Consider the following 18,091-nt stretch of genomic DNA (forward strand, 5'->3'; position numbering starts at 1 on the left):
ACGAGCGACTGGTGCAAGATTTCCTCCTCGACTTTCAGCGGAGACGCCATCCCAATCCTTGTTGGATAGATTGCAGGATGTCAGCTCAAGGACCGTTACGGAAGATAGGTTTATTCCTAGTGACCCAGGGAAACGAAAACGAGGGACTTTCTAGCTCCTTCTTTCCCATTTCATATGTGTGCAAGGGTTGTTTACGTAATCAAAATTTTCCGTCGTCAAAGATGCGGGTGATCGCACTTGCTTCAGTCTACTTCTCGCGACTAAAAGTACCCTCATGGCAACAACCGACTGCACCTCTTGGAATTGCAAAAACTTCACTCAGATTTGTATTGTCCGTTCTCACGACGGTGTCTTCACCCGCCAGTGGACTAGGGTCTGCTCGCGATGTGCCGTTCATCATTGTTTAAAAAAGATTTAGGGCGAAGCTTGGCACTCTCACTGCAGGCACGAACTTATTGGTCCCTTAGGCCTTAGGTTTCAAAACCTGGTTGGAATCAAGAGTGCCGCAGCACGGTTCTTTCCCTCCCTTCTGTCATATCGATATGCTTCGTCTTTCTCTTATTTTGCTCCTCGCATCGAGTTGTAATGTTGCCACTGCGGTATTTAGGGCTTTTCTTAAGGTGTCATTCCCAAAGTCATTTACGCTTCATACAGGCTGAGACTACGAGCGATCAACAATGCGGTACTGTCCGTACTGGAAACACCTGACTTCTCATCGTTTATGACCGATGCACTTTTCATTCAGACGATGTGCATTACTGCAAATGCCAACAGCACCACTGTTGAATGTCAATAGGAGGCGTTCAACCCTATGGACAAACAGCTGCCTACTTAACACACCTCACAGATATTTTAACAAGCCGAGGGAAAAGGACCCTTGGTTGGATGGGAATGTCAGTTCATAGTCCTTTCTGCGATTTTGTTTTTAGAACGTTTCGCAGGGGCTTCGGTAGCCAAATGGCTAATACTCCCATGGTCATTATGTGGTCTAACAGCGATGGGACTATAACTCTCTCTCAGCGCCAAGCTCAGCGAGAGGTCATGCCAACCGTGGTCGAAAATCCCCCTCGTGTAGCTACTTTAAACGATTCTCTCAGCATTGTGAGTGGTCAAGTCGGTTTATCCTACATTCTCATTGTCGATAAATAGACCTCAGGATCCACACCACAACTTGCTTACACCATCCCCGTATGTAATGTACTTACGCCAATTCAGAACCAACTCATTTTTCGTCCTGAAGGCTAACAGCGATCAGAAGCAGAGCGTTATTTACGCTTTTGGCACTCAAAACCCAGGTTCATCGGCGAAAGACGCAACACTGGCGGAGCATGTTGATTATGGCGTACTTCTGTTAGACTTAACCAAGTCGTCGTCGACGTCAAATGGAAGTACAGGGGGGACCTCATCCTCCGGAGGAGGCGCTTCTGGAGTAGACAGTACCCCATTGTTGTCGTATCAGCGTATGATTGTTGCTCATGCAACCTTCTGCACTGTCGGTTTCCTGTTGTTTTTGCCAGCTGGGGCTCTTTTGGCGAGATATTCAAGAACATTCACAAGCATGTGGTTTAAAGGACATTGGATTGCACAATTCGCGCTGGGCAAGTGTATCCCTCCCATTTATCTGCTGCGTAGGATCCAACTGTGTTTTTACAGCGGGTCCATCTATTTTCATTGGAGTCGCTCTGGGCATTCAGTCTGTTACAGAAGCAGGTGCCACGCATCTGAACGATAGTCACAAAGTATATGTTCATCCCCCCTCTCAGCGACCAATATCTTATTTCGTCGAATCAGAAATACGGTCTTGCGATCTTTGTTCTTTACCTTCTCCAATGCGGAGTGGGTGCAATCATTCATTGGGTCAAGGCTAGCGATCGAACCCGCAGACCTCTCCAGAATTATTTTCACGCAATCTTTGGGCTGCTCATCATCGCCCTTGCGTATTATCAAGTTCACTCAGGGTATAAAGTTGAATGGCCCAAGGTAACAGGACGTGGTGAACTCTCCAAAGGTGTCAACGTCTTCTTCTTCGTCTGGTTAGCGGTGAGTCATTTGCGCACTCATTTGCGTGCCTTTTGACAACTCTGTTCTCTAGGTGCTGCCTGTAGCATATCTTGTTGGATTGAGTTTCTTGCCAAAACAATTAAGGCAAGAGAGAACGTCGGTCCTCTCACGCCGTGGTGACGGTGACCTCAAACTAGATCAAATGGGGTACAAAGATCGCCAGTGAGGAAGAATTAATTGGCATTAATTTGTAAATTGCTACACTAATATTGTAAATGGTAACAATGACATGTTTGGAACGACGCGCTGTCATGTGACCGTTCCGCTACCCCTATGAACATCAGAACAAGCATCGTTGTGTCGTTGTGAAACCACCAAACGAACGGGGTTGACAACGATAGCTTCTGAGCGTGATACTCTTTGTTACCGACTGAATGAAATCGCTGAATGCTACTGAATACCGTATACCAATAAGTAATCTCGACGCCACTGAGAATTTAGAAACGGCCATTTAAGTTACAACTCGTTGAGGACTCGTGTCATGAGCCACATTTCGTAAATATAACACTGTGCTGTGTCTCCTCGTGCTTGTTGTGGCCTTGATCCTTGCGGTGGCCGCTTGGCCTTGGTGGCCCTTTGTACGATTTGTGTTGCCAATTGAGCGCCCATTGTTCGGCAAAGTCAAAGCGTGCAGGGTCGCCACCGTCGGGCTTTGAAACGCGTACATACAAAAGCTCTCTCTCCCCAGCTCTCCCCCTCTGGCAAAACTCATCTACCCACCGGCCTACTTCACCATGGACGACTACACTAACCCATCCGCAGAGTACGAAGGGGACGAAGGGGAAGAAGAAGAAAACGCGTACGACTCTGAGGACGCTGAAGACCAAACCCAAACTCAATCGACGCAGCAAGCTTCTCAGCCGATTGCTACTGCTGCCGATTCGCACTTGTGGGGCTATCTTCAACCATGCAGCTCTTCTCTTACTCGGATCGACTTTTGGAAAATTCATCCTCGATACTCGATTGGGAGGAACACGGAAGTGAACCAGGTCGTTCTGCCTGGGTTCAAAGTTAGTGAGTATATATACAATAACACTCGACCACGACACAATGTTCATCTCACTCATCAAGGTAACCAACACTGTGTGATCAAATGGGATGGCGAAGGGAACAGCAACGTTGTTGTTCACGATCTTTCCAGTAATGGTACATTCGTGAGTCTTTACTGATAATTGTGGGGACTTCTCACTCGAATTGTTGAACAGATAAACAATACCAAGATTGGGAAGGGCCAGTCTAGGATTCTTCGGGAAGGCAATGAGATCGCCTTTGGAACTTCCGTCCCACAACCTCATAACAATGGTCTCGAAGATTATCGTAAGCTTATCGACCTCGACATGTAAGCCGCAAACTTATGTGGTATCTAAACAGGTTTTGTCTATCGTCACACAGCCAATGGCCCACCTACAGAGGGCCTCTATGCCTACTACGACCTCAGCAATGAGTTGGGCAAAGGATCCTTCGCAACTGTCATGAAGGCGATGTCACGGACAACTGGCGAATGGTTTGCTGTGAAAATGATCCACGGAAACAGGAATGACCATCACGTCACGAGGAGCACCTCTTTTACCAGAGAGATCACCGTTATGGAGCAACTCAAGCATCCTAATATCTGCGAACTCAAAGAGGTTTTTTACCAGGAGAACAACGACATAAGTGAGCTCTCCGAACAACAAGATGACCCACTCGCTGATCTTGATCTCCGCCTTAGATTTAGTACTGGAACTTGTTGAAGGTGGGGATTTGCTTGAATACATCCTCAAGCACAACGGTGTGCGTGAGTGCCTTCCCCGTTTCGTGCGTTGTTCACCTGCTAAACATTTTAAATATAGCCGAAGTGGATTCGAAACATATAGCATATCAGCTTTGCGATGCACTCGCGGTAAGGGGTTGCTCCTTTTATGTCACTAGCTGCTTACATTCTGTCCTCTTTCGTGCTTCAGTATATACACTCCAAGGGCATCACCCATCGCGATTTAAAGCCTGAGGTTATTCCTTTTTCATTTTCTCTCCTATCATTTGGTCTGAATGTTATTAGAACGTACTTCTCACAAAGGACAGGCCTCCCAGAGTCAAAGTAGCCGATTTTGGATTGGCTAAAATTGTTGACAGCGTTACCATGTTACGGGTACGCCTCATATCTCTACTTTAAACTGCTTCTTGATATATTCCTTCAAAGACGATGTGTGGAACACCAAGTTATCTAGCGCCAGAGGTTGTAAAACAAGAGAATCATCAAGGATATGATAACCTCGTGGATAGCTGGAGTGTGGGCGTTATCATTTTCTCTATGTAAACATCCCGCCCCTGTTCACGTAACGCCCCTCGCTAACCTCCGTGACATCTAGGTTAACCAACGCAGGCCCATTCATTGAAGATGAAAATCAACGTGACATTCGAGCTCGAATTGCCGGGCGCCACATTGACTGGAGTATTCTAGAGAATGTTAACCCAAGCCCAGAAGGTTTGCTATTTTTTTTCACTTCGTCATTGTCAGCTCAACTCTTTTCTGTCAGCGCTAAGCTTTCTTCATGCATTAATGCAAGAAGACCCACGTCGCCGAATGTCTTTGAAGGATGCTCTTGAGCACCCTTGGCTGCAAAGCTATACGCCTGTTTATACTATGGACGATATATCTCACACATCGTCATCTGTCACTGGTCAACAATATGGGGAGGCTGGTGTAACCAATGACTTCATTGGGCTGCAGATCCAGCCATCTGTGCCCAAAGCAAAATCACGAGTCCTTCAACGTCGCAGTCAAGTTCTCTCCCAAGCGGCAGAAGACGACAAGATTACACTCTCCGAACCGTCATCCGAAATGATCGCGCATGCGGTCGCTCAGGAGAGGTCTGCAGCCGGCCCCATGACTAGAGGTGGACAAAAGCGCCTCCGCGGACAGTTAACCCCTCTCCTTGAGGAGAGTGCGGGTGGTTACTTGCCATCAGGTGCTCCTGGAGCTTCTTCCAAGAGGGGAACCAAACGGCCCCGTCGGTCAAATGTTTGATTTATTCTTCCTACACATTTATCCCAACATCCTCGTGTTATTACAATATCCCCATTATGTATCTCTTGGTTTTGATCCCCTGTACGAAAATTCAATAATACTCTACATGTCTCAAAGTTTCATGCATCGAAATATACCTTTCACCCAAACATCCCACAAGTAACTCTGGAGGATGTAGATCCGGGTTTCTGGAAGCTATACTGACTGCCACATCTTTGAAAAATGGCAAGATGGCCACACTGTTGTTATATGTACGTGTATGGTAGTGGAGTGTGAATGTTCATAGTATATACAATAATATCTGAAAATTAAAAAAATTCTTGACATAAAATAGTGCAAAGCGGGCAAGAACGATGAGTAACAATTTGTGTGTTTGACAGCGAAGCGTCGAAAGCAGAGAAAGCAAGAACGGTACATAGCAGCATGATGGGCAATACTAAGATTTGCTTCTTGTGAGCGTGACCTTCGGGCCATCGGTGTTGATGTTGACTTTGTTGACTTTCTTCTTCCTCATGCCGCGCCGACTTTCCAATGGGTACTCACATCTCAGAGATCGACGTTGGCACTGACTGGAGGGCTGTGAATGACTGATTACGATGATCGTGGAAGGTTTGGGACTTACTTGCAAGTCTTGTCCTTGCTTCCTGGGATGGGAGGTCCACATGCAATTTTACGACCTCTGCAGAAGAGGCATGCAAGCGGGGGTTTCTTTTCCGCTGGACGTTTGATTGGAAGAGGGGTCAATGGCATCAAGGGTCGCGGCGACACAGAACGATGAGCCCGCCACACTGAAGTGTGATGTGACGACGGGGCGTGAGTCTGATAGTCGCTTTGATGACGTGCATGACCATGAACGCGTGGAGGATGGTCGCGAGATCTGACTCTGACCGTTGGTTCCTGCACCGTGTGATGCCTTGGAGTTGGCGTCGTTAAAGCAGGCGGATTTGGCCAGGTAGGGTCAGCCATCGTACGATATTGGGGAGTAGGGTCAAAAGGAGGGGGTACTTCCGTTCTCGTTGAAATCGTCTGTCGGAATGCAGGTGCAGGAGCGGACACGATAGGGTCCACCACATGTGACTGGGATTTGCAACAGGGATAAGAGCAATGCTGCGGGCTGGGAAGTTGATTAACCTGCGGATAAGTGTTTAGGTCGGGTCGACTTTCCAAAGGTGGGGCATAAATTTGGTAGAGTTGGTTAGGCCGGTTAGATTGATTCGAGTCAAAGTTCTGGGAAGGGGTTGTCGGGTGGATGGCCATAGGCTGGATGCTTGCATAGTCATAGTAAAGACCTGGGTACTCAACTTGCATAGACTCGCGATGCGGGGAAGGTTGTAACGAAGAAGGGGCTTCGTAACAAATGCCCTCTCCAAAGCCATAATTCACCGCTGGGTCATGGCCATGGTTCAGCTGGGCCTCAATTTGAGCCTGCCTGGCCGCCCTTGCCTGAGGAAAAGTAGCATAGAACTCTTCGTCGGTTTCGCGCAAAGTCTGAGCGAACAAGGAAAGAGGTTCAGCTGGTTCCGATTGCTGTTGTGATGGGATGAGATGAGGGCAAGTAGAGAAGAAAAGGGTACATAGATACCTGGACGGAAGAGTAAGGATAATGGTCAGATGGGATCGCCATGTGGGCAAAGTTTATGAACAGGTGAAAGAGTACTTTTGAGAGTACTAAGAGTACTTTTAAAGGGTAATTCCTTCACTCGATTCACTTTGATGCCAACACGATTCAAGACCCTGACTACCCAGTTAAATCCTATGTACCAACGACTACGCTACCCACACTGGTTCATCCTTCTCCTCAGATGTAGTATATCCCTCTCCCTCACTGCTCAGTGCCGCCCATGCGCCATTGATAACCTCATTCCCCAGTGTTGGGATTTTGGCACCTCTTTGTCGGAGAAACCCGACTACCTCCTTAGAGTACCTCCATCCCTTCTCACTGCTCTCGCCATCGGTTACCTGGCCAAATAATCTCGCCAGATGCAGACTCGAGTTAACCCTTTTGTCACCGCCCTCCCGTTCCAGCTGATCAAAAAAGCTAGCGAGTGCATTTACGGCTTCCACACGCGCCTTCAAAACATGCCGAACAAGGCGACGTGACGGAGGCCGACGCGCAGAGCGATTTCCTGTTCCAGAACCTATTGGTCTGTTTGCATCAGAGCGTGCCGCAGTCGCTTCCCCTTCCACAGGTGTCTTTGGCCGGTCTATCCAAGGATTTTCCGGCGGCGTTTTCGGCGTGGTATACTGAGATAGGGCTGCCATAGAGAGGTCCCACCGTTTCGGTGTCCAAACCCCAACAAGGATTCGCCAGGTGGCAATCAATCGTTTCGCCCTGGGTCAGACCATGAAATTCAACTCAAACCAAGAACTCGAATTTACTAACCGCTCATAATTACCTGATTCTCAATTAGAATCATCATCTTTCCATAAAAATAGATAAATAAACTCACTATCAATCATCTTGATATGATATACCGCAAAAAGATAAACCAAAAAGGCCGAAAACAATGCTCCCGCGGGGGTATACCAAAACAGAGCCCAAAGGAAAAAGAACGACCCAGAGTAGATGAGCAATAACGAGATCAGGCCAAATGCCACCTTGTTCTGTGCTTGAGTTTCTTCCTCATCTTCCACCAACTTGGCGCCAAAACGGCCCATTGCATACACGGGGAGGTGGACAATTAAAGGAACGAAGAAAAAGGGTAATTGAACAAGAGCGGAAAGAGAATCACGAATAAGGATGAGAAGTGTGAAAAGCCGGCCTGGAATAGTTGTTGGTGTGTTTGGGTTTAATGATTCCGACAGTGGTAAAGATGAGAGCACAGAGTTAGTGAGATGGGATGACTGCAGAAGAGAATAATATCCCAATAAATGGCGTTTCACCGACTTGAAGTTAGCAGTCAGGTCTGGAGTAGAGAATAGATCGACGAGGCTATAGGTGAAAACATGTCAGACCACGAGGATGATATACGACAGAAAAAACGGTATTTACGTCTGAGAAATAATAACAAATTCATCCAGCTTGATTGACTTGCCCCCTTCCCACAGTAGATCTCGAGCCATTCTGGCAGTGTATAGGGTATCCCTGACCAAAGATGAGGTCAAGCTCTGGATACCGCTTAGTTAACGTACCAATCCGGAGCATTGATACTTGTCTCTACCAATTCACTTTCGATGGCGCGCGTCAGTCGTTTAACAGCGGCACGGGCTGCATTCTCTTCCGTGGAGAAAAACTGTTCTTCGTAATCCTTGACGGAAATTGGGCGACCGAACCTACGACAATGTCAGCCCAATTGTTGAGACTTTATTTTGCCAACATGTCATACTCCATGATGACCTGTAGATCAAAAAGGTCAGTTCTCCTATGATCGATCCATAGGAAGTAAGTACCCACTCCGCTCCTATACTTGGATTTATTGGTGTACACAATTGAAGTGGGAATGATCGTCACGGTTCGCGTGTCAACATCTGGGTGCTCCCTTAACCATTTAGAAAATTCCAATGCTGCCCACGCCGCCCCGTCTTTAACTTGCATAATTCTTGGCTCGGTGTAGCTCGTTCCTTCCGGAAATAAAGCAACAGCTTCACCCTTAGAAAGGGCGTCAAAGGTCCCTTTGAAGAGAGCTTGGCGGTCTTTCGATTTGCGATCGACTGGGATGTTGCCAGAGGAGAAAAGAATGTATCGCATGATTGGGTTGTTAAACAAACTCGCTGACGGAATGTTTAACCAAACGTCACAGTACATGCCAGAAGATCTCACCTTTGCTCCAATAATTGAGGATGCGGCGATGGGGAAATCCCACAGCTGTAGGAAATAATTAATCATTGGGACGGAGAAGAAAGGTGGGGGAGAGTGCCCACAAAGAACGACGGGGTCAAGCATCATATTGTGGTGAGTCGCAGTTCTGAGGGCATAAAATTAATTGATAAGTAACTAGTGAACAGAAGGGCATACGCACACAATAATTGGTCCATCCTTTGGCACATTCTCTCCACCTATTACTCGCAGCTCTGTGAAGAATGACGAGACGGCAAGACCTGAGATGAAGCGTATAACGCGGTGTAAGACCTTCGGATCTGATGAAGAAGCCATGGGAAGCTGTTTGACAGCTATGTGCGCCGGGGACGTTGGACGTCGCTTGCCACAACCGAGAAGCTGGAATAGTGTTGTGGTGTGTGCCAGTCAAGTGCCAGTGCAAGGAGTTCGCCGCCACGTCATGTGTTTCGATCATTGAGACTATGTAACATATTATGTAGCCGGGAGTAAAAAAGCGATCCATACACCTATTATATACAACGAAGTGCACTACAATCCCCTAGCCACCACACACAGGGGGAATCCTGCTAACCTGGCGCTGATGAACGTTCCAAGAAGAATCCGTCACAGATTGGATTGCGACAGTCAGTCGATTTCCTCAACAAAAATTAGTAGAAATAATTTAATCTTCTCCCCGAACCTCAGCCCTCTCTCTCTGATGAGAGGCGACCATAAACTGCTGACCAGCTCCCGGCGTCAGTGGTTCCACCTCTTCATTGATCGTCTGTTCTTTTGGTCGCCCTTTCCAGTTGCCCTTGGTTAACCGTTCATCCAGTGTGGAAACACCACTCAAGGCACGCTCCAAGGCTGGCAACTTGTAAGCAACGTTGGCACAAAAACATCCCCTATCTCACCTTTCTCTCCACGCTTTTTCAATCGTAATGACATGGCGGCCTGAAGCGAATCAATGTACGAGTCGTATTTGACTATTTCAGTAAGCAGATACTGCGATTTTCTCTCCCAGTTACTTTGCGCTTTCATGGAATTAGCAGTCCTGGGTTGATACTAAAGACGATTTAGATTTGACGACAAAGAATGTAAAACGAGTACGGACCAGAGCAGCCATGGGCTCCCGTAGTTCATTATGGAGTTCCAGGTCCTTTTTCATTGATGATACGTGTTTTTTGAGCGCCTCAAGCTGTGCTTCTTCGTCGTGGATACTTGACACGGTTGGAGGTAAAGGAGCTTTCCAATCGTTTACGAAGGTTTTATCCGCCCAGGGTGAATGTGCTGTGCGGACCGTCGCCGCACCCTCTCGCCAACCGAATTTGCTACGCGCGCTCCTCCCGCTCTTGACACTTATCCCATCAGTGTCGGCATCTGTAGATTTATTGACTCTCGACCGAGCCAAGTCGTGTGTGTATGGGTCCGCGAGCCTGTTCCATCCATATTCCATGTTGGAAACGCCGCCAGCTAGAGGCTCTTTGCTTGTTCGCGCAGCCCAGTAGTTGCATGTCGACACCCACTCGTTCACGAGTTCCTCCGTTCCTGCCTGAAAGAAATACACGCCACCATTGGCGAGCGTCAGTACCATACAGTATGGACGTTGTCTATTATATCCTGGCGGCGGCAAGGAATGGGCTAGTGAGTGTGCTAGTTGGACAGTTCCGACAGGGTGGGCATTGGCCTAGAAAAATGAGTATGTAGTTCCACATGTAGCAAAAAAGACCAACCAGCCAGTTTCCGCCTCCAAATGTGCCGGACGAACCTGAGGTGGTATCACCAAAGGTGAACATGTTGAGTTCTCCTTTCTGAATAACAACAAAAACATCCAGCCAAGCTTTATCTTTAGCTCTTTTCCCCGAAGATTCCCAGTATTGCTTGCGGCATAGCATACCCTCTTTCGCCCATGGAGCGCCCAGCAGAGCTAGTTCTTCGTCGGAGATGCTGATGGTCGTTGACGAAGACTCCTCGCTGTGGGCGCTGCGGTCATCGTCTTCTTGTGCTTCACGGATGATGGTGTGGGATAAGTTGGAAGCAAAACCTAAGGTGGGGTTTAGAAATGATGAACTCGAGCCATACATTCCCTGCAGCTAAAAATTAGCAATGTCGATGGCGAGAGCAATGTGATATCACCTCGTGTGTAGATGTCGCGAAACTGGGAGATGGACTGACACGGCCGTCAATACTGCTATTACTACTATAGGGGCTGATCCCATTTTGAGCGCTAAGGATTGATTGCAAACCACGGATGCTGCCTCGCTTGAGAGTTGCCAATCTGTCTGGCTGTCCACGAAAACTACGATTTCGCATCATTCCAGACCCGCCAGGGCTTAGAGAAGATACAGAAGACCGAGTCAAGGTGGTGTTCATAGGTTGCAAAATTTGCTGGCTCTTAATGGCGTTATACATTTCCTACTCATAAAAAGATTAGGGGGATCAACGCTGAGGGCAAGGATCTCGGCTGACTTTGAGAAGGTTTTCCATGTCATTCTCCCATGCACGACCATAGACGTGGGTAAATTGATTTGACGATCCATAGTCGTGACTGTTTGAGACCTGAACAGATGGAGTACTACCATTGGGAAGATGGGCTCCTAAGGGTAATCCCTGACCTCCGCCAGGCGAAGTGGGCGTGGACATTATCACCTCGCGAGAGACGCTGTTCCAACTAGTAATGCTATCACTTCTCTTTTTGCGAAATCCCTTTTCAGTTTCTTCGGAGCCCACTCCACGAATGCTACTGCAATCATCATAAGTAAGATCGGATGTCGACAAGCGTGCAATTGAAACAGGTTGCAGTTGCGTTTGGATGGCTGTGAGCGTATTTTTGATAAATTGATTGCGAGACATTCGGGTTGAAAGATCAGCAACATGGAGGTCGGTGTTGAGAAGCAAAAGGGAGTATGAAACTGCATGGACAATATCTAATCGTAAATTCAGCATAGCTGGAATAGATAGTCCTAGCCCGATATCACTTACTTGAGCTGCCATAAAGACCACCAGGATTACAATCCCAGTAGCGGCGGCTAAATTGCTCTAAAATTCGATCTACTTGTTGTGTTTCCCCTTTCAAATAAAGTTTCGCACAGAAGCGGCTGACGGTATAGGGTAAGTGGCATTATAAAAACGGCAGCGGTTCGAGAGACTGACCGAAATGCAAGATCAAGTCTGAGTCCTTGAAAGTCAAAGAAGTCGACGTAATGTCGCAAGGCCAATTTATTGATACGACCGCTAAAGTATATCAGCATTCGTCCTGGAATCATATCGTGCAGAACATACTGCCCGCCGAGCCACTCTGCAATCTTCTCCTTTGCCAGAAAGTCTTCATCTTCATTCCAACAGCGAGTAGCGAGCTCTTTCCCTCTCGTATCCATGTCAGTCGAATCGTCTCCTCCGGGCGATAGAGCAGACGAGGAAAAGCGAGTCAGTGTTACTTCCTTTCCAGTTAAATCTTGCTGTGAACTCCTCCGGGGAGTAGATACTGAGCATTTTTGCTGTCAAGCTAGGACCTCACAAACGAGGAGTCCATATACTCACAAAACTGAGGATCTGCGACAGGAACAAGAGAAGGCTCTGAACTTGAAGCGGTTGACCGGTGAAGCACCCGTAGCTTGCTCGTATCCCTTGCCCCTAAACCGGCGGATGGGCTTCTCACAGCAGGACTCGAGTTTGCAATTCGTGGGCTACCTATTCCATTTGATCCAGGTCGAGTCTGTAAGGACGAAGTTCGTGGAGGTATGATTGCGGGTTGGAGGGCACCAGTCTCTTCGGGTTCTTCTGTTTCCGATTTGTCGAGAAGTAACGGGGAGGTAGGAATATTGACTTCCCGGCGTAAGCTGCCAGCCTTAGACCGCAATGTAGACTGGCGCTGGGGCGTCGATGGATCGCGTAGATCGAGGGAAGAACCAGAAACTGGATCAAGTTGTGAAAGTTCGCCTTTGAAGTCATCCAGGATGCCATGCAATGTACTATCGTCCCATCGTCCAGGATCATCCTTTTTCTTGGGCTCTGGCGTCCGAGGGTAACTTGGTGTCGATGGTGAGACCAGATGAAGGTCCGCATTACCAACACTCATACTTCTTCGCTTGATGGTATGAGTATCTTCGACTGGTTTTAATGGTGTCAAAGGCAGCGGGGCCTTTTTGTCAACAAATACAATTGATTTCTCATCCAAATCTTCCCTCTCTCGGATTCCTGGGCTTTGAGGAAGAGGCTTTTCACTGGCATCGACAAGCTGTCGATTTGAAGTGCTGAAAACATCGGCTATGGGTGATGTTGTTGGCGAACGATGTTCTGCCGGTATAGGTGGTACGGGAGGGGTGAACGCATTCATTAACGCTGGCGGGGTATACGTGGAGGAAGAGGGCAGGGAATACATCGCTGCATCGGTTTTCTAAATAGGCATCACTGTTGGTAACTCAACCCTCAGACGATCAATGAACGTACGGATCGTTCTCGAACACTGTTCTGGCCTAGCATTTTCCCTAGAAACGCGCTGGTCTTTGCTCTCACTGACGTTTTGGGAGCCTTGATCAAGTAAGACGTTGTATGGTGATGCGATTCGTGTAAGCGCCTACCTTGCTATTTCCGTTTTCCCTCGGCTGACGAGAACTCGGGAGTACCCATTCAGCGTCCCCCCTGATTTTGTCTTTTGAGGGCGAAGAGTTGGCTGAATAAGAGGGGGAAAATTTATCAGTAGCACGGTCATATGCAGAGGGCAATGGTGGAGGTGGTGATTCGCGTCTCTTTTCCTTCTTGTAGTTGACCCCAACGACGCCACCGCGTTCTTTTGCCTTACGCAAAAGCGTAGCGAGGTCAGGACTGCTTGATGTACCAGGAGATCTGTACATTGAACGACGATTCATATGTCGCTCGCCATCGTCGGCATCATAGAACAAATCTTGAGAAGACGAGGCTGGAGAGGAGCCAGCTTGTTTGGAAGCAGAGGGACCTGCTGCAGGTGAAGGAGTCGGCGGAACGACGTTGGGGGTTGAGGGTTGTGGTCGTGGTGTCGAACGCGACATTGGAGAGGTGGTCATAGAACTATAGCTTCTGTTCGCTGGAGACGGACTTATATCTACCCCTAGTGAATTGACGTCCACCCCTTCTCTCAAGACCACTGTGCCCTCTGCTCGCAAAGCCTGTTCAAAGTCGAGGTCCGTTCGAGAAACCCTACGGTGTATTTGCCTGTTTCCAGAAAGATCTTCGGATGCGATTGGTTGCAAGCCTGCGGGGTATGCGGTATGAAGGCCCTGAGGGCGCGACGGAGCAGCATGCTGACGGAAAATAGAAGCCAGGATGGGCGTGTGCAAGAGGGGGAAATATTGGCCACGGCGCTACCAGTGGTGTAGGAGGAACTGGAGCTGCCTGCTTGGCAGGGGCTAAGTATGTACCTGCATTGAGCGCCTCACAAATGATCATATAATCTACATCTACAGATTGGAAATACATCTTCCAAGTCGAACAAAAATAAGTAGTAAAGGGGAGATATTCAAGATGGTGGGTTATCACCTAAAATGCAGAAGAGATAAATAAGGTTGTCATATAAATTGCTCCAACTCTCTGGTATTAACTGTCTGCTTCAGAAAGTTGTGCCCCAAAAGTCCGTCGTTGTCGCTTCATGGCAAGGGTTACAATGGTGCCAGGTGGCTGTCCACCGCGCCCTGCGGATGATCCACCTCTGCCTAACCCGCCGACTATTGAATTCGATTGAGAACGAGGTCGTGTCGTGGATGACGCAATCTTGGGTAGAGCAGAAACTCCCTTCCGGGAGCTGCTGCTTGGAGTCCCCGAAGCACGATTGCTACGTGCGAGTTTCAGACTCCATCGGCAAGAAAACAACAACAGAACTCACCGCTTCTTGATCACATCCGTTTTTAACGAAAGAGGGCGCACAACGCCATGTAATTTCTACGACGCACTGTAAACTTTTTCATCCGAAACAGCAAAACGTTGGGCACTCACAAAAAACAAACCGCATGCATTACCTGAGGAGAAAAAGAAACAATCGTCAATTGAATGTCAATGTAGGTAAGTGCGCAAGATCTCACAGAGTGGTTGTCCCTCCGGGTCACGTCTCCAGAGGGGAGTGTTCGTCGTATGGCAATTGGTGCAAAGGGTTGGGGTCTGATCCGCTTCTTCAGGTTTACCACCTTGTGGCTCCGTGCCGCCGAGTTCGGGGGTACTTGGTGACGACTTTTGTTCTCCCAGCGTAGGTGAAGGCATCGACTTTTTCCGTTGCACATCTTGTGCCCCTTGCTGAAGCGAAATATACCTCCGTTGTATTGGTCGTGAAGCATGCTGTCCGTTGGAAGGGCCCTCCGTTGATGGCGGTGTGGATGCCGATGATGTATTGTATGATTCGGGAGATGCATTTGAGCTTGACCCCACCCCGTTACCCAAACCATCACTCGAGGGACTCGCGTGGAATGCAGCGTACCCCCCAAGGTCACCCTGACTGACAGAAAGAATCTGAGTAGGGTCGACATGAGTGTATGGATTATGACCCATCGGCGAGCCATCAAGATTTGAATATGGAAAACCCATGAGACGATAGTCAAGGACCGATCCTTCCACATTAGCAGCATGTGCGTATTCTTCCGCCATCGCCGCCGAGGCCGCTGCTGCTGTTGCAGAAAGGCCCTCACCAGCCGATGAAGGTGATCTCGATGATTGATACATATTGCTACTTGATGATCGAGTTGAGTGATAGCGACTGCTTTCAAGATTAGGTCGCAGATTGGAAGGATACTGAGTGGGTTGGGCCAAGGGCGTTGCAGACGCTGTTGTCGGTATATCAAATATCCCTTCATAAGGAGGGTACGAAAAATTGAAGGAAGTTGAAGGAAATGGACTAGTGCTTTCGTTTCGAGCGAGTCGAGGATCAAGAGGGGAATGCGTTCCGTCCATATTCGACGGATCAGCACGCAGCAAACTGTCAAAAAGGACCGTTTCCGCACGTCGCTTTGTACCTGCCAAGTTATCGGAAAGCTGGGGTTTTCCATTCAGCTGGTGACGTCCTTTCAGCTCTGTATGGATTCCATCCTTGGGAACAGTGTGATCAAAACTCGTTTTGCGCACGTGTTGGGGGAAACTTCTTCGTTGAAGTACAGGACTTGACAAGCTCATCTTGGTGAGACCATGGAGGCTGGCCGTAGGTAGTGATGAGGGTCCAAATGCAGGAGAATTATATGTTGAAGGCGAGTGATGGTACACCGGTCCAGGAGGGAAGCGCGATTCGCTGGAGTTCTCATACAAGGCTGACGTACCATCGCTTGGGCCTTCATACAATACAGAGAGATCAGTGCGGGGATGGATACCTCCGTATGTCGGGCTGCGTCGACCGTTTGAATGGAATGAAGATCCGGGAATTGGAATACTCATTGACATTCCCCTGCCTTTGTTGGAATTATCTTGTGAGGAGGGTGGACCCATTGCGGGAAAAGGGATGCCAACATCGTATGGGTTGTTAGTGAAACCATGCTGGTCGAAAGATGTTGATTCGGGAGGCCGCGACCGAGAACGACTGGTGGGCCGCCAATCCATTGATATCCGAGACCGCGAACGACTCATCGCCCTCCAATCCATAGGCACTACGCTAGAAATAGAAGTAATCAGTGGCGTCATATGGAAAGAGAGGGAACGTACTCTTCCTCCTCGAAAGGATCTTGATTCGTTCCGTCGAATCCCTCGACCCGTACTCTCGCTTTCCCCTTATCAATTCTTCGCCCTCTTTCATCTGGTTCGCCTTCATTGTCCGGCTTATGTTCAACTTGGGGCGCCTCGCGGAGACGACCTAACGCTTGATCATGGAGAGGGGCCTCTTCCTCTTTTGCAAGGCCCTCGGTAGCTTCGTCCTCTTTCCTCTTCTTGAGGGCCAGCGCCATCATTCTCCAGGTTATATTTTCCATCCGCTGAGCATGAGGTAATGTTGCTTTCGTCTTTGCATACATCCGCCAAACCTGCGTCGCCAATGGGTCCTCCTTTGCCAGTCGATCTGGATCAATATCCGGATCGGGCGCGTGTTGCAAATCGGGAGAGCCAGAAACTCTGGGAGAAGTGAAGGGACTCGTAGCCTGAGGAGACAAAGACAAGCCTTGTTGGCCGAACAAATCATCAGAGAACAGATCAGTGAACAAAGTGGACTTGGAATCCGTGGTAGTTGATGTCGGAGAAATGGATGGTTGAGCATGGGAGGATCGGCGAGAACCTTGTAGAGCAGGCGCCGAAGGACAATTCAGTGCATCATACCCTGGGAATTGCGTTGTCGACGTGGACACTGGAGACATCCAGAGCGACGGAGGTAGGCCTGTATGTGGACGCTCACCTGAATAGGAAAAGCCAGGGTTATTCTGATGCAAGGGAGATTTGTTGACACCACGATTATTCTTTGAAAAGTCATAACGACCGAGATTCGGTGTGATCTCGAGACGAAGGTCAGAACCAGAGTCAGGTGCCCCATTCCTTACTACACGCTGAGATCTACCTGGCAAACGTCGAGTATCGACTAAATCCAGAGGAGTGAGCAAGGCAAAGGAGGGCGAAAATTTGAACTCACGATCGGGGGCTCTATTCACACCGTGGTGGAAGTCTAGCGAAGTAGAATTTGAGCGCGCTAATGAGGGCTTGGTAGAGTACGATAAAGAGTGACCATAAAGTGTAGGAGGTTGGGACCATGAACTCGGTGAAGCCTGGGTTGTTGGAACGCTGAGGGTATGGGTGCGAGGAAAATGGTCGTGGAAGGAAGAGGCAGGGAGACTAGAGGGCGAAGGGAGTTGTCCAGAATTGACGGGACCTATAACGCCGTTGGCTGTCAGTGTAGCAAAGACGGTGGGATTGAGTGGTGCCGAGAAGATATGGGACCAATCTGGATCAGAAAAGGACCGTGGGTGCTCTGGGGTGACATGGCGAGAGGAGGAATGAGAATTGAGATGGGGATGGGATGGACCAAGAGAAGCGTCTTGTGACCAGGGAGAGGAATGGGAAGAGGGTGGAATGGAAGAGGGATGAGGACTAGGGTCCGATGGGTTGGATGGCGGCGGATGAATGGGTAAAGAGGACGTATTGAGAGTGGGACGAGATGTCGGAGACCAGGCCCTGGACAAATTTGCGTTTTCAAAACCTCTCACAGACGAGGAGGGCCGTTCCATGAAGGGACCGACAGATGAGTGTAGATGTTGGAGAGCAAGCAGAAGGCTTGGTACCTACACTGAATTTGTGAAAAAAAAAAGGGTCAGTAGCCAGGAACGATGGTAAACGACGAG

At 48.6% G+C, this 18,091-nt stretch overlaps 6 protein-coding genes across 6 annotated transcripts; 2 read left to right on the forward strand and 4 right to left on the reverse strand.

Moving 5' to 3' along the window:
- The first annotated feature begins 536 nt into the window (after positions 1 to 536).
- LACBIDRAFT_293050 (uncharacterized protein) lies at positions 537 to 2,734 on the forward strand. The gene is made up of 13 exons (XM_001877307.1): positions 537 to 599; positions 655 to 687; positions 746 to 788; positions 848 to 893; positions 942 to 1,101; positions 1,150 to 1,188; positions 1,241 to 1,413; positions 1,438 to 1,598; positions 1,654 to 1,739; positions 1,792 to 2,040; positions 2,093 to 2,255; positions 2,303 to 2,341; positions 2,724 to 2,734. The coding sequence occupies exons 1-11, from the start codon at positions 543 to 545 to the stop codon at positions 2,225 to 2,227; spliced, it is 1,182 nt and encodes a 393-aa protein (XP_001877342.1). The 5' UTR covers positions 537 to 542; the 3' UTR covers positions 2,228 to 2,255; positions 2,303 to 2,341; positions 2,724 to 2,734.
- A 44-nt stretch (positions 2,735 to 2,778) lies between these two features.
- On the forward strand, positions 2,779 to 5,068 carry LACBIDRAFT_293051 (uncharacterized protein; the record flags this gene model as incomplete). The annotated part of the gene is made up of 11 exons (XM_001877308.1): positions 2,779 to 3,075; positions 3,133 to 3,215; positions 3,267 to 3,378; positions 3,433 to 3,717; positions 3,773 to 3,838; positions 3,894 to 3,943; positions 4,005 to 4,049; positions 4,100 to 4,189; positions 4,241 to 4,353; positions 4,410 to 4,525; positions 4,578 to 5,068. Exons 1-11 carry the CDS (start codon positions 2,796 to 2,798, stop codon positions 5,066 to 5,068), a joined length of 1,731 nt encoding a protein of 576 aa, XP_001877343.1. The 5' UTR covers positions 2,779 to 2,795.
- A 436-nt stretch (positions 5,069 to 5,504) lies between these two features.
- On the reverse strand, positions 5,505 to 6,692 carry LACBIDRAFT_313619 (uncharacterized protein; the record flags this gene model as incomplete). The annotated part of the gene is made up of 3 exons (XM_001877676.1): positions 5,505 to 5,637; positions 5,691 to 6,595; positions 6,651 to 6,692. The coding sequence occupies 3 exons, from the start codon at positions 6,690 to 6,692 to the stop codon at positions 5,505 to 5,507; spliced, it is 1,080 nt and encodes a 359-aa protein (XP_001877711.1).
- A 54-nt stretch (positions 6,693 to 6,746) lies between these two features.
- On the reverse strand, positions 6,747 to 9,161 carry G3PAT-1 (glycerol-3-phosphate-acyltransferase; the record flags this gene model as incomplete). The annotated part of the gene is made up of 10 exons (XM_001877677.1): positions 6,747 to 7,400; positions 7,452 to 7,464; positions 7,519 to 8,000; positions 8,061 to 8,153; positions 8,201 to 8,341; positions 8,395 to 8,405; positions 8,463 to 8,779; positions 8,829 to 8,873; positions 8,930 to 8,973; positions 9,028 to 9,161. The coding sequence occupies 10 exons, from the start codon at positions 9,159 to 9,161 to the stop codon at positions 6,836 to 6,838; spliced, it is 1,845 nt and encodes a 614-aa protein (XP_001877712.1). The 3' UTR covers positions 6,747 to 6,835.
- Positions 9,162 to 9,507: 346 nt separating this feature from the next.
- On the reverse strand, positions 9,508 to 14,279 carry LACBIDRAFT_313621 (sec7-like domain belongs to guanine nucleotide exchange factors; the record flags this gene model as incomplete). The annotated part of the gene is made up of 12 exons (XM_001877678.1): positions 9,508 to 9,692; positions 9,740 to 9,890; positions 9,940 to 10,512; positions 10,559 to 10,912; positions 10,962 to 11,240; positions 11,295 to 11,752; positions 11,808 to 11,923; positions 11,979 to 12,309; positions 12,366 to 13,221; positions 13,275 to 13,355; positions 13,406 to 14,104; positions 14,196 to 14,279. The coding sequence occupies 12 exons, from the start codon at positions 14,277 to 14,279 to the stop codon at positions 9,508 to 9,510; spliced, it is 4,167 nt and encodes a 1,388-aa protein (XP_001877713.1).
- Positions 14,280 to 14,396: 117 nt separating this feature from the next.
- Positions 14,397 to 17,977, reverse strand: LACBIDRAFT_313622 (uncharacterized protein; the record flags this gene model as incomplete). The annotated part of the gene is made up of 6 exons (XM_001877679.1): positions 14,397 to 14,631; positions 14,683 to 14,738; positions 14,793 to 14,815; positions 14,879 to 16,425; positions 16,476 to 17,334; positions 17,386 to 17,977. The coding sequence occupies 6 exons, from the start codon at positions 17,975 to 17,977 to the stop codon at positions 14,397 to 14,399; spliced, it is 3,312 nt and encodes a 1,103-aa protein (XP_001877714.1).
- Positions 17,978 to 18,091: the final 114 nt, after the last annotated feature.

This window comes from Laccaria bicolor, genomic scaffold (assembly GCF_000143565.1).
Source record: "Laccaria bicolor S238N-H82 LACBIscaffold_5 genomic scaffold, whole genome shotgun sequence".
Lineage (NCBI taxonomy): Eukaryota > Fungi > Basidiomycota > Agaricomycetes > Agaricales > Hydnangiaceae > Laccaria > Laccaria bicolor.